This window comes from Trematomus bernacchii, unplaced genomic scaffold (assembly GCF_902827165.1).
Source record: "Trematomus bernacchii unplaced genomic scaffold, fTreBer1.1, whole genome shotgun sequence".
Classification (NCBI taxonomy): Eukaryota; Metazoa; Chordata; class Actinopteri; order Perciformes; family Nototheniidae; genus Trematomus; species Trematomus bernacchii.
Genome location: NW_022988176.1, coordinates 21,892 through 38,805, shown reverse-complemented (window position 1 = coordinate 38,805; position 16,914 = coordinate 21,892). Strand labels below are relative to the sequence as shown.

The following is a 16,914-nucleotide window of genomic DNA, read 5'->3' as shown; positions in this document are numbered from 1 at the left end:
ATTGCTCCACCACAGCAAATATATTATCATCCTCCACCATACTCCAGGGCTTCCATGGTTGTTATTGTATCAGTTTGAAGCTCAAGCTTTTCCATTAGCACTCTAAGATTTGTTTTTATTGCTTCAAGGTTAGCTTCTTGTTTTTCAAGCAAATGTATCTTTCTCAGCAACAGCCTTTCTTCATGTTAATGAAGCTGTCATAGATATATTACTGCCAGTATAGCACACATGATGCTTACTGCTAATCTGGCTCACACATTTTCTGTATGCGTACTTATCAGAATCAAAATCAGAATTCCTTTATTAGTCCCACTGCGGGGAAATGTACAGTGTTACAGCAAAAGTGGCATAGCAGGTAAAAAAGACAACCAATAAATGGCAACAAAATATTATATTTTATATATATATATATTAAAGTATTGAGACCTTATAACAATTAAATGCTGAGACATTTATAAAAAAATGTGCTTTTACATAAAATGATCATTACACAGTAACATTGAAAACAAGTGTATATGTTTTCCTTTTCAAGTGGATGTTTCCTTAAACCATGCATAATATATATCTTGGATATGATTGATCATGACAGACATGAACGATAGTTTCTTTCAATGTTCACCTATCACTGCCAATGTCAAACAGTGTATTGCATTTGTATAAACCTGCTGTAATTTGATGCAAATGATGTCTCAATCCCTTCTATCAAATCCTTTCACTGACAATTCCATTGCAATCTGCCAATTAGATTTGTATATCTCTTAATTTGATTCTAGTGTGGTTGAAGGATCTGGATCCATCTATTAGACCAGCTGTTTAATAATTGACTGCCCATCATAGTTGTAGTTTAATAAACTATAGGAAAGGAAAAATGTTATAATAAATGTTGATCCATGCTTATGAATGTTTAATAATCAATTAAGGCTTTTATATGTATTGTTTTTATTTTCTACAGAGAAGCAGCTAGAGAGGGTTTTGGAGGAACTGGGGTTGGACCACCACTACAGAGAGAAGCTGTCCCTAAGCACACTTCTGAGGATTGACCAGAAGACCTTTACAGATGAACCTGCCAAGTGTAATTCGGATCTTCCATGGTATTTTCTGAAGAAACTAATGATGGTTAATGTGACAGCTAGGAATGTGAAATATACACCTGCACACAAGTCCAACTGTGAGGATCACACAGATGGTCTTGATGACTTAGACGAAAAAACACATTCAGGTGAAACACTGAATCCCCTTGACATAATCACTGCTCTCTTCCTGTGCTCTGATGGTTTTGTACAGCAGGAAATGGCCCTCAAAATGTCCATGTGTCAGTTTTCCGTGCCTCTGTTGCTTCCCAACTGTGACACAAAGCAGTGCACACTCATGCTTTGGGCCATGAGAGACATTGTTAAAAAGTACAGACCTCGGTCCCTTGTAGAATCCAAGGGATTTATTGAAGAGAGAATTGTTGTCTCTGAACTTCCAATGATATCTTTTGTGAGACTGGGTGAGTGCTCCTTGTCCAAGTCAGAGATCCTTAATAAGCTTCTGAGCAACTCTCAGCAGAACCATGACACCTTTGTTCACCGTAACATGGAGGGTGGTGACAGTCCAAGGAGAATATCCAATGGATTGGTTGAAATGACTTGGTACCTTCCTTGTGGGAACAAAAACATGGACGTCTTCAGCGAGCCAGTTGCTGTAGCTAACCTTCGTGGGGACATTGCTTCATTTGAAACACAATTTTCTTTCTTGTGTCAGACATCGGCAGCAGTTTTTGTGTTCTTTGATGCTTTGGACTCTGAGTGTGAGCTGCTAACCAACCAACAACACAAGGCACAGATCTTCTTGGTGGGTAACCGTCAAAGCAAAGATTTCAAATCAGATGCTGTAAAAAAGGTAGCAACCAAGTTGAGCTTAACCAAGAGCAACATCCTTCTGAAAGATAAGCACATAAATGATGCAAACTTTGTCAAAGATTTGCGGGAAAAAGTCAGCAATGCATTTGAAAACACAAAGGTGAAGAGGGGAATTGAGAAGATGGCTGACGTTGCCCATGAACATGGAATCTGTGTTGATGAAGACTCTCCACACTGCCAGAATGCGAAGAAAAATGCAGATGCCATCACTGCAGAAATTAAAGACATTCTTGAATACAAAGAAGCTCAGCTTCCCTTGCAAGGACAAATATGGAAAGACCTCACTCGCTTAGAGAAGGAAGAATTGCGACTTCGGAAAGTTAAGTCTGAAAATATAGAAGAGTACAAAAGCAGACTTCATCTACAGAAAAAAGAACTTCGGAGAAAACAGAACTCCTATGACATGTCGAAGGCAATGACATGTTTCATCAATGCAATATCAAGCCCAGGGATAGAGAGGTGCTATTTCCTGAAATGGATGCGAATGAACCTCGATAACGTGTCTCGGGAAAAACTCTTTGACCTCAGGGAGCAGTACAAAGAAAAATGCAGAAACTCTGAGAACAAAAAGGCGATCAAGGAGATTGAGGAACAACTTTCCAACAGCTCATTAGGGACTGAACACTTCTTCCGTGAAATGGGCCAGATCTATGAAGCTTCCCTTTCCCTTCCTGAAACAGACCCAGCACGTCAACAACTACAGCATCTCCCCAAGCTATGTGCAGAATTAATGCTTGCTGGATTTCCACTTGAGCTTGTAGATGGAGAAGCATCCAACATACCTCTCAGATGGGTGAGTGACGTTCTCTCTCAGCTCAATGACTTGGTGTCTCCTAAGAACAAGATCCTGGTAGTCACAGTTCTTGGAGTTCAGAGCACAGGAAAGTCCACTCTCCTCAACACCATGTTTGGAGTGCAGTTTGCAGTCAGCAGTGGTCGATGCACTCGAGGTGCCTTTATGTTGCTGATTCAAATCAATGAAGATGTCAGAAAAGACCTCAACTGTGACTTCATAGTGATCATTGACACTGAGGGCTTAAAGTCACCAGAGCTCGCACAACTGGACAATAGCCACGAGCACGACAATGAGCTTGCAACACTTGTTGTGGGGCTGAGTGATATCACCATCATCAATATTGCAATGGAGAATTCAACAGAAATTAAGGACATCCTACAGATAGTTGTACACGCTTTCCTCAGGATGAAAGAGGTGGGAAAAAAGCCCAAATGTCAGTTTGTTCACCAGAATGTGTCCGATGTTTCAGGCCATGACAAGAACATGCGAGACAGGAAACTGCTCCTGCAGCAGTTAAACGAGATGACCCAGGCAGCAGCCAAAATGGAAAAGAAAGAAAAGTACTCGAGCTTCACTGATGTGATGGAGTACAGTCCAGACACTGGAAGCTGGTACATTCCTGGACTCTGGAATGGAAACCCACCAATGGCACCAGTCAATGCAGGCTACAGCGAGACTGTTTATGAGCTCAAGAAGAACATAATCCACATTTTGGGAAGTTGTGGATCATCAGCTAATAATATCTTGGACTTTACTGAGTGGATGAAGAGCCTGTGGACTGCAGTAAAACATGAAAGCTTCATCTTCAGTTTCAGAAACAGTCTCGTGGCTGATGCATTCATGAGGCTGTGCACAGAATTCAACAAATGGGAATGGGAATTCAAAAAAGAAATGTACGCATGGGTTACACAAGCTGTAACAAGAATCTCCAACTTCGGTACACCTGCTGATAAATCCAACAAATCTGACATGAGAGAACTTCTCATGCTATTGAAAAGCGAAGCTTTGATAGAGCTGTCTAAATGGGAGACAAAGCTTCTTGGAAATCTGGAACTGTACTTCAAGGAAACAGAGAGTCGTGTCGATCTTGTTGAAGGATACAGACAGGAGTTTGCAAACAGTGCAAAGAGCCTTCGAGGAGAAATGGAAAGGTCTGTGTTTAATCAACTCACAGCAGCAGCTGACATCAGACAGGGGATGACAGAACTTGATAGAATCAAGGAGAACCACACAAAGGAATTAGAGAACAAAGTTTGTGCATTGATTGAAGAATGTAGGAAGAAAAACATCAAGATGAAAGAGGAAAAGCTGGACAAAGAATTTGACAAGATGTGGACTCAAACAGTGAATCACCTATCCTGTTCAGAATTGAAGGTTGAGGACATTTTCACCAGTGTGTCTCACTGCCTGAGAACAAATCTAAAACAAAAGGGAAGTCAAGTGAATGATTTGTTGAGTAACAAAACCCTGAAAGAGTGTGGACGGTTGCCTTTTAAATATACAGCTGAAGGAATGTTCAAGCGATGTAAAGACCGATTCAGTGCTCAAAGTCACACAAAGGGTGTACAACAAACAGCTGACAGCATCATTACAGATTGCTCAGAGATGATGACTGACAAAATGCAAAGAAAGAGTAATTACCATAATACCTACATCGAGGAGATTCTAAACATGATTGATGAGAAGCTGCAAAACAATCAGGAAGTTGACATCACTTTTGAAGTCTCTCTGAAACAGCACATCTGTGGAGACGCAGCCAGAAGGTTTCAGAAAATGCATCAAGATTTCATCCATGAGAATGATCCCTACAGACGTCTGAAAGAAAACAAAGAAACGTTTTGTTCTAATTTCAAAGATGTGTTCCATCATGTAGACCAGTGCCAGAAGAAAGCAGAAGAATTCACAGACCGATGCTTGAAGCCTGCAGTCGAAGGCTTTGTCAACCGTTTCCTGGGTCCTGATATCATTGGTGAAATGAGGACAAGTGAGCAGTTCAGCACAAGAATGTCCTTCCAGTATTCAGTTTTACTGGATCTGCTCTTAGAGGATGACTTTAAAAAGTACCAGAGCTTTATCTGCTCCTATGAGCAATATGTAAAGAATTGGATACTCAACAAAATAGTGGAACGCTTCTCAAATGGCTCTACGATGTTCGAGGAACACCATCTCCAGTCATGTGTCAACAGCATAAATAATGCTATCCAGAAAGCTCAAACAGAAAAGTGTGGCAACTTGAAGTCATTTGTTGAAGTTGTCTGTCAGAAACTTGGTGACAAACTGGTCATTTCCCAGGATGCTCTTGGTGTGTTCATGATCCTGAACAATGCCAACCAGGAACAGTTTGCTCACAGGCTCACGGAGTGTGTGAAGGAGATGGCAAAAGCTCTTAGAGAGAAGTTTAAGGGAACAAACATCCAAACTAAACTGCAGAACCTTCAGGTGAATCCTCACCACGAGCTTTTCGTCATACTGATTGGATGTGGTAAACAGTGTCCGTTCTGCAAAGCGCCCTGTGAGGCAGGAGGAAGAGCCCACATGGACCACTTCGCTTCACTTCATCGTCCAAATGGTCTGGTTCGAAATAGATCGGAAGAGACACAAAAACTCACAATTGACTTATGTTCTTCCTCTGTGAACAGTGACAGTGCACTTTTTCGCAACAGTGATTCAAATGATGAATGGCATCCTTACAAGTATTACAAAGAAATGTATCCGGACTGGAATATCCCACCAGATGCAAGCCTCCAGGCATCAGACTACTGGAAATATGTAATGGCAAAGTTCAATGATGAGTTTGCAGCAGCATACGATGCAAAGCCTGCTGATATTCCTCCAGCTTGGAAAGAAATCACAAAGAAGCAAGCAGAGGCAAGTCTCAAAGAGTCATTTTCTATCAAATGAGAAACTACAAGCTTTGTGCTCACAGAGGGTCACGTCCTCCACATTACAGTCATCATCCTCTCATGGATATTTAGATTACATTTGATTCATATGAAGAGAAGCACACAGAGTAACATGCTGTTTGTGAGAAGGCAAGGTTGACCATATATTTTCCCCACAACAATTTACAAGGAATTTGTAAACGTTTCAGTTTGATTAAATCAGACTTTGTATCCTACTTCTTTGGTTGTTATTGTAGTATCAATTAATCAAATTCGATTTGATTGAGTGTTTTTATTTCTTTAAAGTAACTGATGCAAAAAGATTTGCTTTTATGTTTTACTGTGTTTTTGTCATAAACACATTAACAATTTCAATGTTTTAAAATATCATTCAGTCTTCGTGTCAACATGAAGATTAGACAATGTCTTTATTTTTATTTCAAATAAGTATCTGGCTCTTATTATTAACATTTTTATTGACACATTTAGAATTGTTGTCTTTTCATTTCTGAGCTGCATCAAAAGCCACACATTTAGATTTTTAAATCAGTTAATGAATAGTGTTGTAGTGGAGGTACAGTCAACATGTAAACATGACAGAAAGTCTGCTGTAATCAAGTTAAGTTTGATATGTGACCGTTTCCCAGAGAGTTAGAATATATTCTTATTAGTTTCAGTGAATACATATACACATCAGTTAAAAATATTTACATATTCAATGTTTAAAATATAATTCAATCTAAATGTCAACATGTAGATCATACAAGCATTTTCTTCTTACCTTATTGAGTGCTATTCCAATACGTATATAACTCCAAATATTTACATTTTTATGTTCGTGTTATTATATTGACTCAAAATGTATTGTGTATTTTCGTTTTGGGCTGTTTCAAATGCCACATTTTAACATGTTTAAATCAGTAAAAGGATAATTTAGTTCATATTCAGCATGTCAACATGTAAACATGACAACAAGTTTGAATCAAGTTAAGGATGATATGTGATTGTTTTCCAGAAGGTTATAATCTATTAGATTTTGTGTTTGAAAGATATTTCAGTCTAAATGTCAACATGTAGGTTATCCTTCAGGTTGTTTTTCTTTCCAATTCGAGTATGATATGTCATTTCCTTAGCTCAAAATCTGTTACGACTTTATTTTTTATCAACTTAGTATCTGATATTATATTATTATCATATTTACATGTATTAACAATTAAAAGATTATTCAATGTAAAAGTGCTATTGTCAACAAGTAAACATGACAACGTTTGTTTTAATCAAGTTCAGCATCATATGATCTTTCTTTTACTCAGAGATTATAATCGTTTGTTTCTGTGAAGTATCTGATTCTTTATATTTACGTAATAAAAAATATAATTCATTCTTTATATTCTTAACATGTATACTGACCACTGTTTACTATTTCAATAAAGAGACCAAATCTGCAGACTGGCTGTTAATGTCTTTAATGTTTCCCAGATCAGAATCACAGCATAGTGTATAATAACTTCTAAAGGAAACAGAAATATCATCACCTCATTTATTTATATAGTTTTACTATACTTTTTTAAAATGATCATCTTTTTTTAAATTCCACTATTTAACATTTTTCTTCATCTCAAGTCTCAGGCTCCTGAATTCAACAAATAATGTAAAAACAAGACAACGGTGCAACTGTGTGTGTGTGTGTGTGTGTGTGTGTGTGTGTGTGGTGTGGTGTGTGTGTGTGGTGTGTGGTGTGTGTGTGTGTGTGTGTGTGTGTGTGTGTGTGTGTGTGTGTGTGTGTGTGTGTGTGTATGTGGTGTGTGTGTGTGTATATGTGTGTGTGTGTGTGTGTGTGTGTGTGTGCGTGTGTGTGGTGTGTGTGTGTGTGTGTGTGTGTGTGTATATGTGTGTGTGTGTGTGTGTGTGTGTGTGTGTGTGTGTGTTGTGTGTGTGTGTGTGTGTGTGTGTGTGTGTGTGTGTGTGTCACTGTCTTTACTGTGTGCGATATTAAGTCACTTTGGTTTGCTTGGCTGACTGCAGTTTGTTGAGGCTAGGTGTGTCCACATACATCCAGTCGGATGCACCGTTAATCACAAGTTCAGACTCTGAAAGTGAGAGAAATTCAGATTAACTTCAAGTTGAATTTCAACTGTTAAAGGTGGGATATGTAATTTTGGAGAAACCAGCTCGAGTGCGCTAGAATTTGAAAGTACACAACCGGAAAAAATCTACCTCTTCCTTCAGACTTCCTTATGCTGCGTTCACACCGGAACGATTAGAGCGAAGCGAATATTCGCATCGCGTCCGGTGTGAACGCAGCATAATCGCAGCATAATCGCAGCATAATTGCAGCATAATCGCTCCTATCGCATCGCTCTAAACGCTCGAGTTTCACCGCGGCTGCAGCTGTGTTTACTCGCATCATTCAAACAAGACGCGCTGGCTCGGAAGCTACAACTACAACAAAATGAACATATTTTACCGTGATTAAATTGTAATACACGTTTCTAAATGATGCCGAAGTAACAGCATACTGATACCGGTTAGTAAAAACCATAAATTAATGCTTGACAAGTCTGCAGACAAGACGGCAGGCGAAAAACCTTTTAAAATGCTTGTTTTCTGAATGAAGATCGGCTAAGCTAACGTTGTATATGCTCCGACCGTCCACACTCATAACAACGGCCTACAGACATAAATAAAGCAGCGACTGTATTCGCCATGACACAGACAGTCTGTGGTTTGTACTTGTTTAACTTTTGTCCAGTTTCTGAACAGATATGAGGAGCTGTGAGCTCTGTGTGCTAACTGCTAACAGCTAACGGCTGATGTTTTCTGGTTGAACGTCAGTGACGGCGGCTGAGATCCTCACCGCTGATTGGCTTCCGCGAGAACACGTCACGTGAATGTGACGCTCGAGTTGAAAAAATTGAACTCCCGCGTTTGATGCGGCACTGTTCAATCACCTCAATCGCGTGATTCGCGCCGCGTCCACCGCTTCATGCGCGCCGTCGGAGCGAATTTGCGTCTGTCCGCGTCTCTGCATTGACTTTACATGTAATCGCGCCGCCCCCAAACATTGCATCGCGTCCGGTGTGAAGGCAGCATTACAGAGCCCCTCCTCCAACACACACGAACGTGCACATGACCAATGAGGGCACGAGATAAGTTTGTGCACAGATGGAAGGCTGACAGGCAGGTAGGCCATCCAGTTATTTTAGCCGGGCCGGCTAAAATGATTGGTCGTGCTTTTTACAGTACTACGGCTTCCACAGATTACATTTTTTTATGGATTTTTTGTCAAAGCACTTAAGATATTCATTGCTATCGGGATGTTAAGAGCATTCCATGGAATATAACAAAAAGTGTTTCTGAAATCAATTACATACCCCACCTTTAACAATAAACTAAAAGTAAAGAATGTTTTTAAGGATGAGTGTACATGTTTTGCTTTCCAGTGTTTTTGTGTTGATTTGTCCCATAACTGTATGTTTTGCTAATTAAAAACACAAATGATTACATTTGGATAAAGAAAGGATAGATGGAAACAGAACAAGGGGAAGTCTGTCCATGTCATTCATTATCTTTATCTTCAGGTCAGCGGAGTTGACAATAATAAATAAATGACTGACCTTTATTTAATCCTGAGCATTTTTTTAAACTGTTAAAGATAAATTCAGCCAGTTATATTATGTTTCAAGAAATCAATCACATGGTCTTACTGAAAACTGTCCTTTACCTATTCATTCTGAACATGGACTCCAGCAGACTACTGACATCTAGTGGACATGAATTGCAACACCACCTACTTTAAACTCAGGATTTCTCTTTCTAATTGTTATCTTTAAAACATAAAGACATGGAACCGTAAACATTTCCTAATTGGATCTGAAAATTAAAGGCAATTGTTAATTTACTGTTAGCATTTTTTTAAAGTAAATAATTCAATTTAAAACACAACCGTAGCCTCAAGACATGCAAAGTGAATTAAGAAGAGCAACTGTCTGCAATTGACAACAACAGCTTAATAAGTTTAACTAAAGTTGTCCCAATAGAAGCTCCCGTCACAGTGTACTGACTGATTCTGCAGTCCATTGCTGCTGTCATCAAACATCTCCACACATTATGGATATATAGTTGCTGATCGACAGCTGGAACACAAACCACCAAATACAACAAAAATAATTCAGATCCAGTCGTCATGACTCCACTCCGGAGGGATTCCCCGATCATTTCTTACAGTTTCTCATCAAGGGGGGGTCTCCTGTCCCCGGGACAAACACACTGCCTGAGGAAGGTTATGTGTATTTTTTTTGTCATTAACTTTTTTCGGACCACTTATTTATTTATTTTGGTGACGATCCGACCTCCATGCTGCTACTCTGGTTCAAACTGCATCCACCAAACAATATGATTTATCTCGACCTCCCCAAAATAACCAAAATCTGACACGGTGTGAGATGTCTTTTTTAGCTGTTCTATCGTAATTTCCTGCGATCTTCTTCATGCAGTCAGTCAAAATGAATGAATGAATGGGCGTTTCTTTGACTATGTATAGGCAAATATGGGCGTTACGAGTCGATTGTGATTTATCAAGGGAAACAGGCGTAGGGAGTGCCGTACGCAATGTTTTGTGAATCGGAAAATGGCGGAAAATGTATGTAACTATTTTTGTGCTTTGTACTACGTAAGCAACCTTCCTACGTCAATCCTACGCAAGGCGTTATAAATGAGGCCCCTGGACACAGTTTGCACCTCACCTTCACCTTCCTGTCTATTCTTCGGACAAACTCAAAATAATGGGCATACCTCCACCCCTAGAAAGTTATCGCTGACTCAGCCATGTTTATGCAGCACTGCACGTGGAGATGTGGACGCGCAAGTCGTGCAGATTACGTACATATAAACCTGTGGCGGAAACCCCTCTTGTCTGTCAGTGTGATTATGACTGATTTGATCAAAGTAACGAAGTAACGCGTGTCGGGGCAATGTTAGTAACTGTAGTGTGATTACTGAATTATGAAAGTAACGCGTTACACTACTCCGTTACCGACAAAAGTAATATTATTACACCCAACTCTGAGTGTAATGCACTTTAATAAAAAACAGGTGAACTGCAAGTAAGTCAAATACAATCATTGAACGGTTGATGCAGACCATGTGAACGATTTGTGTAAGAGAATGTCAGCAATGTGATGAGAACTCAGAGATGGCTTTTATTGCACATGCCTCTGGCTTGATAAAGTTCCTTTAGCATGTGAGACTGCCAAGAATGCGGATGCCAAACCTGAAGAATCCTTCCTTGAATACAAGGAAGTTTGTCTTGCAGAAGACAGAAACCTGATTACCCAGCAGCTGTAGTTCCTGCATCAAACTATGCATGTCAAAACAAGCTTGCAATCGTTTTGAATTGTGCTGTTGTTTCCTCTGAGGTCATCCTGATCATGTGATACTGGCCTTTAAGAGGGCAGGATAACGTCTGGACCATATATTGGTCAGTTGCCGATTAGTGTCCTCCTTGAGTCTCGGCAGGTTGTTTACTGGCCCAGAGTTCTCTGTGAAAATGTAAGATTGAAGTGACTACATTAACTTATGTTCTTAAGTTAGACGGACAACAAATGCTGTATTCACAGTGCCTCGGTAGCAGTAGGTTAAGGTAAAGAATGAAGCGCTGGTGGCTGGCTGCAGTCAAACCCCCCTTCAGTCATTTTAGACTGTGATCTTCATTTTTTAATCCATTTTAAAAAAGGTTGCAAAAACTAAATGTTTCCAACTGAGAAACATTGCCAGGATTAGAGCAGTTGCCACTCAGAATGCTGCTGACATGGTTTTACATGCTTTGATTTCTAGCGGCTTGGACTATAGCAATTCTCTTTTTTACTTGTCCCTCTTAAAACATCTTTTAAATAATTGCAATTAATTCCGAATGCTGCAGTCAGGATATAACAAACAAACAGAGATCACATTTCCCCTCTGCTGGCATCACTGTACTGGTTACCGGTGTCTTACAGAATTGATTATAAAGTGCTTTTAATGATTGACAAGACTTCACATAACCTTACCCCTCGATACTGTACATCAATGACTGCCTTTCATTCATGCAGACTCGCTTAGACTAGAAGACCATATTCGCTGCATTAATTTATGGTCTTAAATTAGACAAACAAAATAATCTGTATTCAAAGTGCATTGATAGCAGTAGGTCAATGTACAGAATGAAGCACTGTGAATCCTGATTGGAGGGCAGGCCCCTTCCAAAAAACACAAGTAATCCGACGCATTCTATCTGAATGGTTCTGCTGACCCTGCTTCACCATCCATTCCCTATCTGTACCATGGTTGGCACTTCAAAAGCTCCAAACTATGGTGAACTGGCTTTGCTTCCAGGAACGGAAGGAAGCAAGTGAAGCTGAGACAAGTCTTCTGATTTGATGTAAGGAACAGTCTCAGCAAATACACATGGTAAGCACAGGAAGGAAAAGTAAGTGAGTCACGAAAGCCTTTGTCGATTTGTCCTTCCACCAAGGTGAATGCCGATATCCTTTATTAGGCCTAGATATTTAGTCGTGGCACCATCACAAGAATTAAGGAATTAACTGGCCTGCAGAGTAACGTAGCTCCCACAGGGGAACCAGTTCACATCAGCCTAAGTACACTAGTAGGGGTTGCTCTAGTATCTCACCCTCAACTGTTATGAGAGGCCCAGGAGTAGGTTAAGCACCCTCTCTGGTAGAAAATATCCTGTTGTAAGAGTGCTAGTTACTTAGTCAGTTGGGTAGAAAGGAGGAGGAGAAGGTTATAAGAAAGGATTCTAGCATGTATTGGTCTTTATCAATGCCAATTCCTTTTTTACAATGGTTCCAAGGTACCAAGAATAACGAAATTGCGTAATTGTGCTCGTGCAACGGAGTAGCATAAAAGAAGGGACTTCAAATGTGTCAAAAGCACATTTAAAAAGTGTTCACCCCTCTCCTGTTGTTTCACATATATATGGTTCTGAATAACGTTCCTGAGAACTGGTTACATCAGGTTTCAACAGGAAATAAATGCTATTTAATCTGAGGTTGGAAATCCCCTTAGCTTTAATTTATGCAAGATCTCCTCAAAGCATAATATGCTCGTGACAACACCCTTTTTAGTTTCCTTAAATGTTCACCTGTTAATAATGCCATGTCACAGAATTAGGATCATGTTCATTAACTTGCTTTTTTCAGATGCAAAATAGAGTTTCTTTCCACTTCTTTCAAGACCTTTACAGAAAATGACATTGCAATTACATTTTTTCATTTGCACACTTAAAAAAACTAGGTAAGATGGTGTTGTGCAAGCCAATTGTTTTGTAATGAAGGAGACAACAATTTCCTTGCTCTGTTGAACATCTGATGTTAATATGTATTTGTTAACGGAATCATTCTCAGAAACCCATTTTAATACTGCTCTCAATTTCTCATAACAGATACCTGATAATGGCTGAAAGGCGTTTGCTACAGGGGCGCTGGTTGGCTTTGTAAGATATACCCAACAATAAAGTCTGCACACAACAAAAACGAAAGCAGACTAGTACTAAGACACATGGTATTTTATCTTATTGGAATATGAATAGCAGTACAGTCTATAAAAGTCAAAAAAGGCCACAGGAGTATCAAAGACCCCCATCACCCCAGCAACAAACTGTTCTGTCTGCTGCCGTCTGGCAGGCGGTACCGCAGCATCAGGACTAAAACCACCAGACTAAGGGACAGTTTCATCCCACAGGCCAAAAGAATATTTTAAACCTGAGCGTGCACTATATTTATTTTGATTGTTGTTTTTTATTAAAAAAATGGTATATCTTAAAAATTGCACTGTTGAGGAACTTGTGATCTAAGTTTTTCATACATTACATAATTACACCGTAGTTTGTTATGATGTTATGACAATAAACCTTTGAATTTTGAATCTTGAGATTAAAGCTCTCTTGTTGTTTTCAGAGAGAAGCTGTTTTCACAATCATGACCAAGAGCGGGTTGACTGAAAATAATTATTCAGAAAGGGAGGATACCAAACAATACGTTTCTTTTTCAAGGAAATAAAATGCAAAGTGGCTTCCCAAGGCAGTATAAAAGGAGACACCTCTCATAGGCACTTGCATTGGCAGAGAAGGGCAGGGCTGTGTACTTGCAGTGCTTTATACTACTATACACTGCAGATGAAAGCTCTGGATACAAGAACAGATTTACGTGTTACCATGGTTCATCTACAAAAGGTAGGAAAGCATTTCTTTGTCTTTCATTGAAATACTTTTTAAATGATGGCTTCACATGGTCTCAAACAGAAGCATAACTCATCAGTTTCAGTAATCTATCAGGCTGCAGAGTTCACATGGCTGTTTGATCTGTGGTGTTCAGGTGTTGTGTTGAATGGTTTTCAAGTACTGTACTTGAGTATGTATATGAGGTACCTGTACTTCACTTGAGTATTTGACTTTGTGCTACTATATACTTTACTTCACTTCATTTTGGAGGCAATTTGTAACTTTTTACTTAATTTTTAACAATATGTATTTCACAGTTTTAGATAGCTGCTCTGCAGACGTTGAATAATAATACAGAATACAAAATAAACTAATAAACCATCATGTATTATTATATGATAGGCACCCAGCAGTATATATCAAGATATACAAAATGAACCCAACCTCTACCAATTGCAACATTGAAATGAATTGACATTAATAAATTCATTATTACTAATTATAATACAATCATTTTAAAATATGAAAATGGATCTTTCTGCACAATGAGTATACTTTCACGTTTTGTACTTGAAGTATCTTTTGATGTCTTTTGTAATTTTACTAGGGTAACATTTTGAATAAAGGACTTTTACTTGTTACAGAGGATTTTTACATTGTAGTAATGGTACTTTTACTTAATTAAAAGATCTGAGTAGCCTACTTCTTACACCTCTGGTTATTTCCTATTACTTTTAGCGGGAAGCTGTTTGGATAATCTGGACAGTGTGGGATTGCTGAGGGTGTATCAAAAATGGAGTACACTGATAAGGAGGTAAACCGTTAAATGACAATACAATTACAAATACATGTCACATAAGCTATTGTTAATATAGTATGACTCATCCAAAATAGAATGTAAACATACTGTAATGTTCTCACTTACCAAGGAACATCATGAAGAAACAGATCCCTCTCCTGACCCGTGCTGTGAGGAAGGAAAGGACACTCCAGCAGCACCACAGTCCGACCGTAAGTGTGACTGTCAATAACTGACCTAATGTTATAAATATATACGCAGTGATATGTAAAGATACTGAGATGTACTTTTCTTGTCTTATGACAGATGTTCCTCCACCAGGGAAAGTAGCTGGGTGTAGACTACAGTTAGATTACTCAGGCTGTGAAACAAACAGCGGCAGTTTGACTGTTGATAACGCAGAAACTGTCACGGTTAAGGCACTGATTCACGGGACTGAGTGTACCATCAGATTCACAAAGATTGCAGACAATGGAAATCAAAGCGAAGCAACCTCGATATCTGTCTTCACAGGTAAATCTGAAAATGTAATCAATGACACCTGTTTCTGGATCTTTTGGATAATTATATATGGCTATATATTTTTTTGCCTTTCCTTGTCAGTCAAACAGCACTTTAAAATGCTGACAAACATTGGTGGAACATTACTTTTTTAAGTTTTACTGAAAGCTTTCTGTTTTTCCCCTCAGAGCCCAGCACTCATGTTCAGAATAAAGTCGATCAGGTCAGCAGCAAGTCACTGTGTTGTGCAAACCAGAGATGTAGTTCATTGAGCGGTTTCACACAAAAAAAAGTTTTACGGCAAAACATTTTTTTTTTTACTTGCAAAATTATCTTTTAAATTGACAAACTATGTGTACTTCGTGGCACAATTCAAACGGGATCGAAAGATAATTTTTCTCTCGCCATATATGAGAGTAACACATGACGGCTCCGCCCACTTTTGGGGGAAAACAAAGCTGTCATTTGAATGGCGATCAATTCAAATTCTGAAGTTTTTGCCAATCCGATCAGAAATGTAAGAAAACCGTGGATTTTTGGATCTTCAAAGAGCCCGATTACAAACAATTACATTAAATCATTGGAAATCGAAGATAGGGCTCGATATATGGTTAAATATAGCAGTAGGCGATCGATGTCCTTAGATGAGAGTAACATCTACATCACTTCAGGGCGAAAATTACGGCCCCGCCCACTTTTGGGGGAAACAACACTGTCATTTGAATGTCGATCAAGCCTGAAGCCACAGAGCTCTTCTTTTACTGTCCTTTTTTCTCAGAGGAAGTACAGAAAAACGTAACTCTGGATTTGTTTTCATGTTTGAGGTGCAATAAACGACACAGCAGCTTTTTGGCATGATAAAACAATTATTTTCCGCCTCGCTCATGAAAGTAACAGCTGGCGAAATTACGGCCTCGCCTACTGATTTTAATTTAACCATATATCGAGCCCGATCGTGGATTTCAAATGATTTAATGTAATTGTTTGCCTGACTGGCCATCGTAATCGGGCTCTTTGAAGATCCAAAAATCCACGGTTTTAATACATCTCTGATCGGATTGGCAAAAACTTCAGAATTTGTATTGACCGCCATTCAAATGACAGCGTTGTTTTCCCCCAAAAGTGGGCGGGCCGTAATTTTCACCCGGAAGTGACGTAGGTGTTACTCTCATCTATTGACTTCAATACATAATTTTTCCTAAAGAAGGTCCCATGGAGGTCCACCGGAAAGGGAGGGACTTCCTTATGTGCCCTTTTATGCATTTGAGCCCCGTCCCCTCTCATCCTCTGCATGTGCCTGGTGTAGAATCTACATTAGATTAGATGTTGTAACACAGTTCTTTTCTAACACTTTCAGTGAGACGCTGTTTGAAGAATCTTGTGGGATGGCTGAGAGTGTTTCTGCAATGGATAACCCTGATGTGGAGGTAAATAATTAAATTACAATACAATTACAAGAGAAATATTGTCATATATTTAAGTATTGTTAATATGGCATGATTCATGTATTGATTAGAATTCAAAAATTCAACATATTCTTCCTAATTACCTAGGAACATTATGGAGTATCAGATTCCTTCCCTGACCCGTGCTGTGAGGAAGGAAAGAACACTCCAGCAGCACCAGAGTCCGAACGTAAGTGTGACTGTTAATAACTGATTTAATATAATAAATATATACCTGCTGTGGAGATACTGAGAGATACTTTTCTATAAAGTGAAGAGCTACAGTGTTCTGGTACACACTATTGTACACTATTTTACTTACTGGTAAATATACACTTTTGTATTAATATTTACTGAGTACTTCTTTCA

At 39.1% G+C, this 16,914-nt stretch overlaps 1 protein-coding gene across 1 annotated transcript in view; it reads left to right on the top strand.

The window, feature by feature from the left end:
* Window positions 1-16,914, top strand: part of LOC117476031 (interferon-induced very large GTPase 1-like) — a 59,438-nt gene that overhangs the window by 30,784 nt on the left and 11,740 nt on the right. The window contains 3 exon segments of the mRNA XM_034122385.1: window positions 14,906-15,112; window positions 16,458-16,527; window positions 16,654-16,735. Coding sequence (XP_033978276.1) covers window positions 14,906-15,112; window positions 16,458-16,527; window positions 16,654-16,735 — 359 coding nt within the window.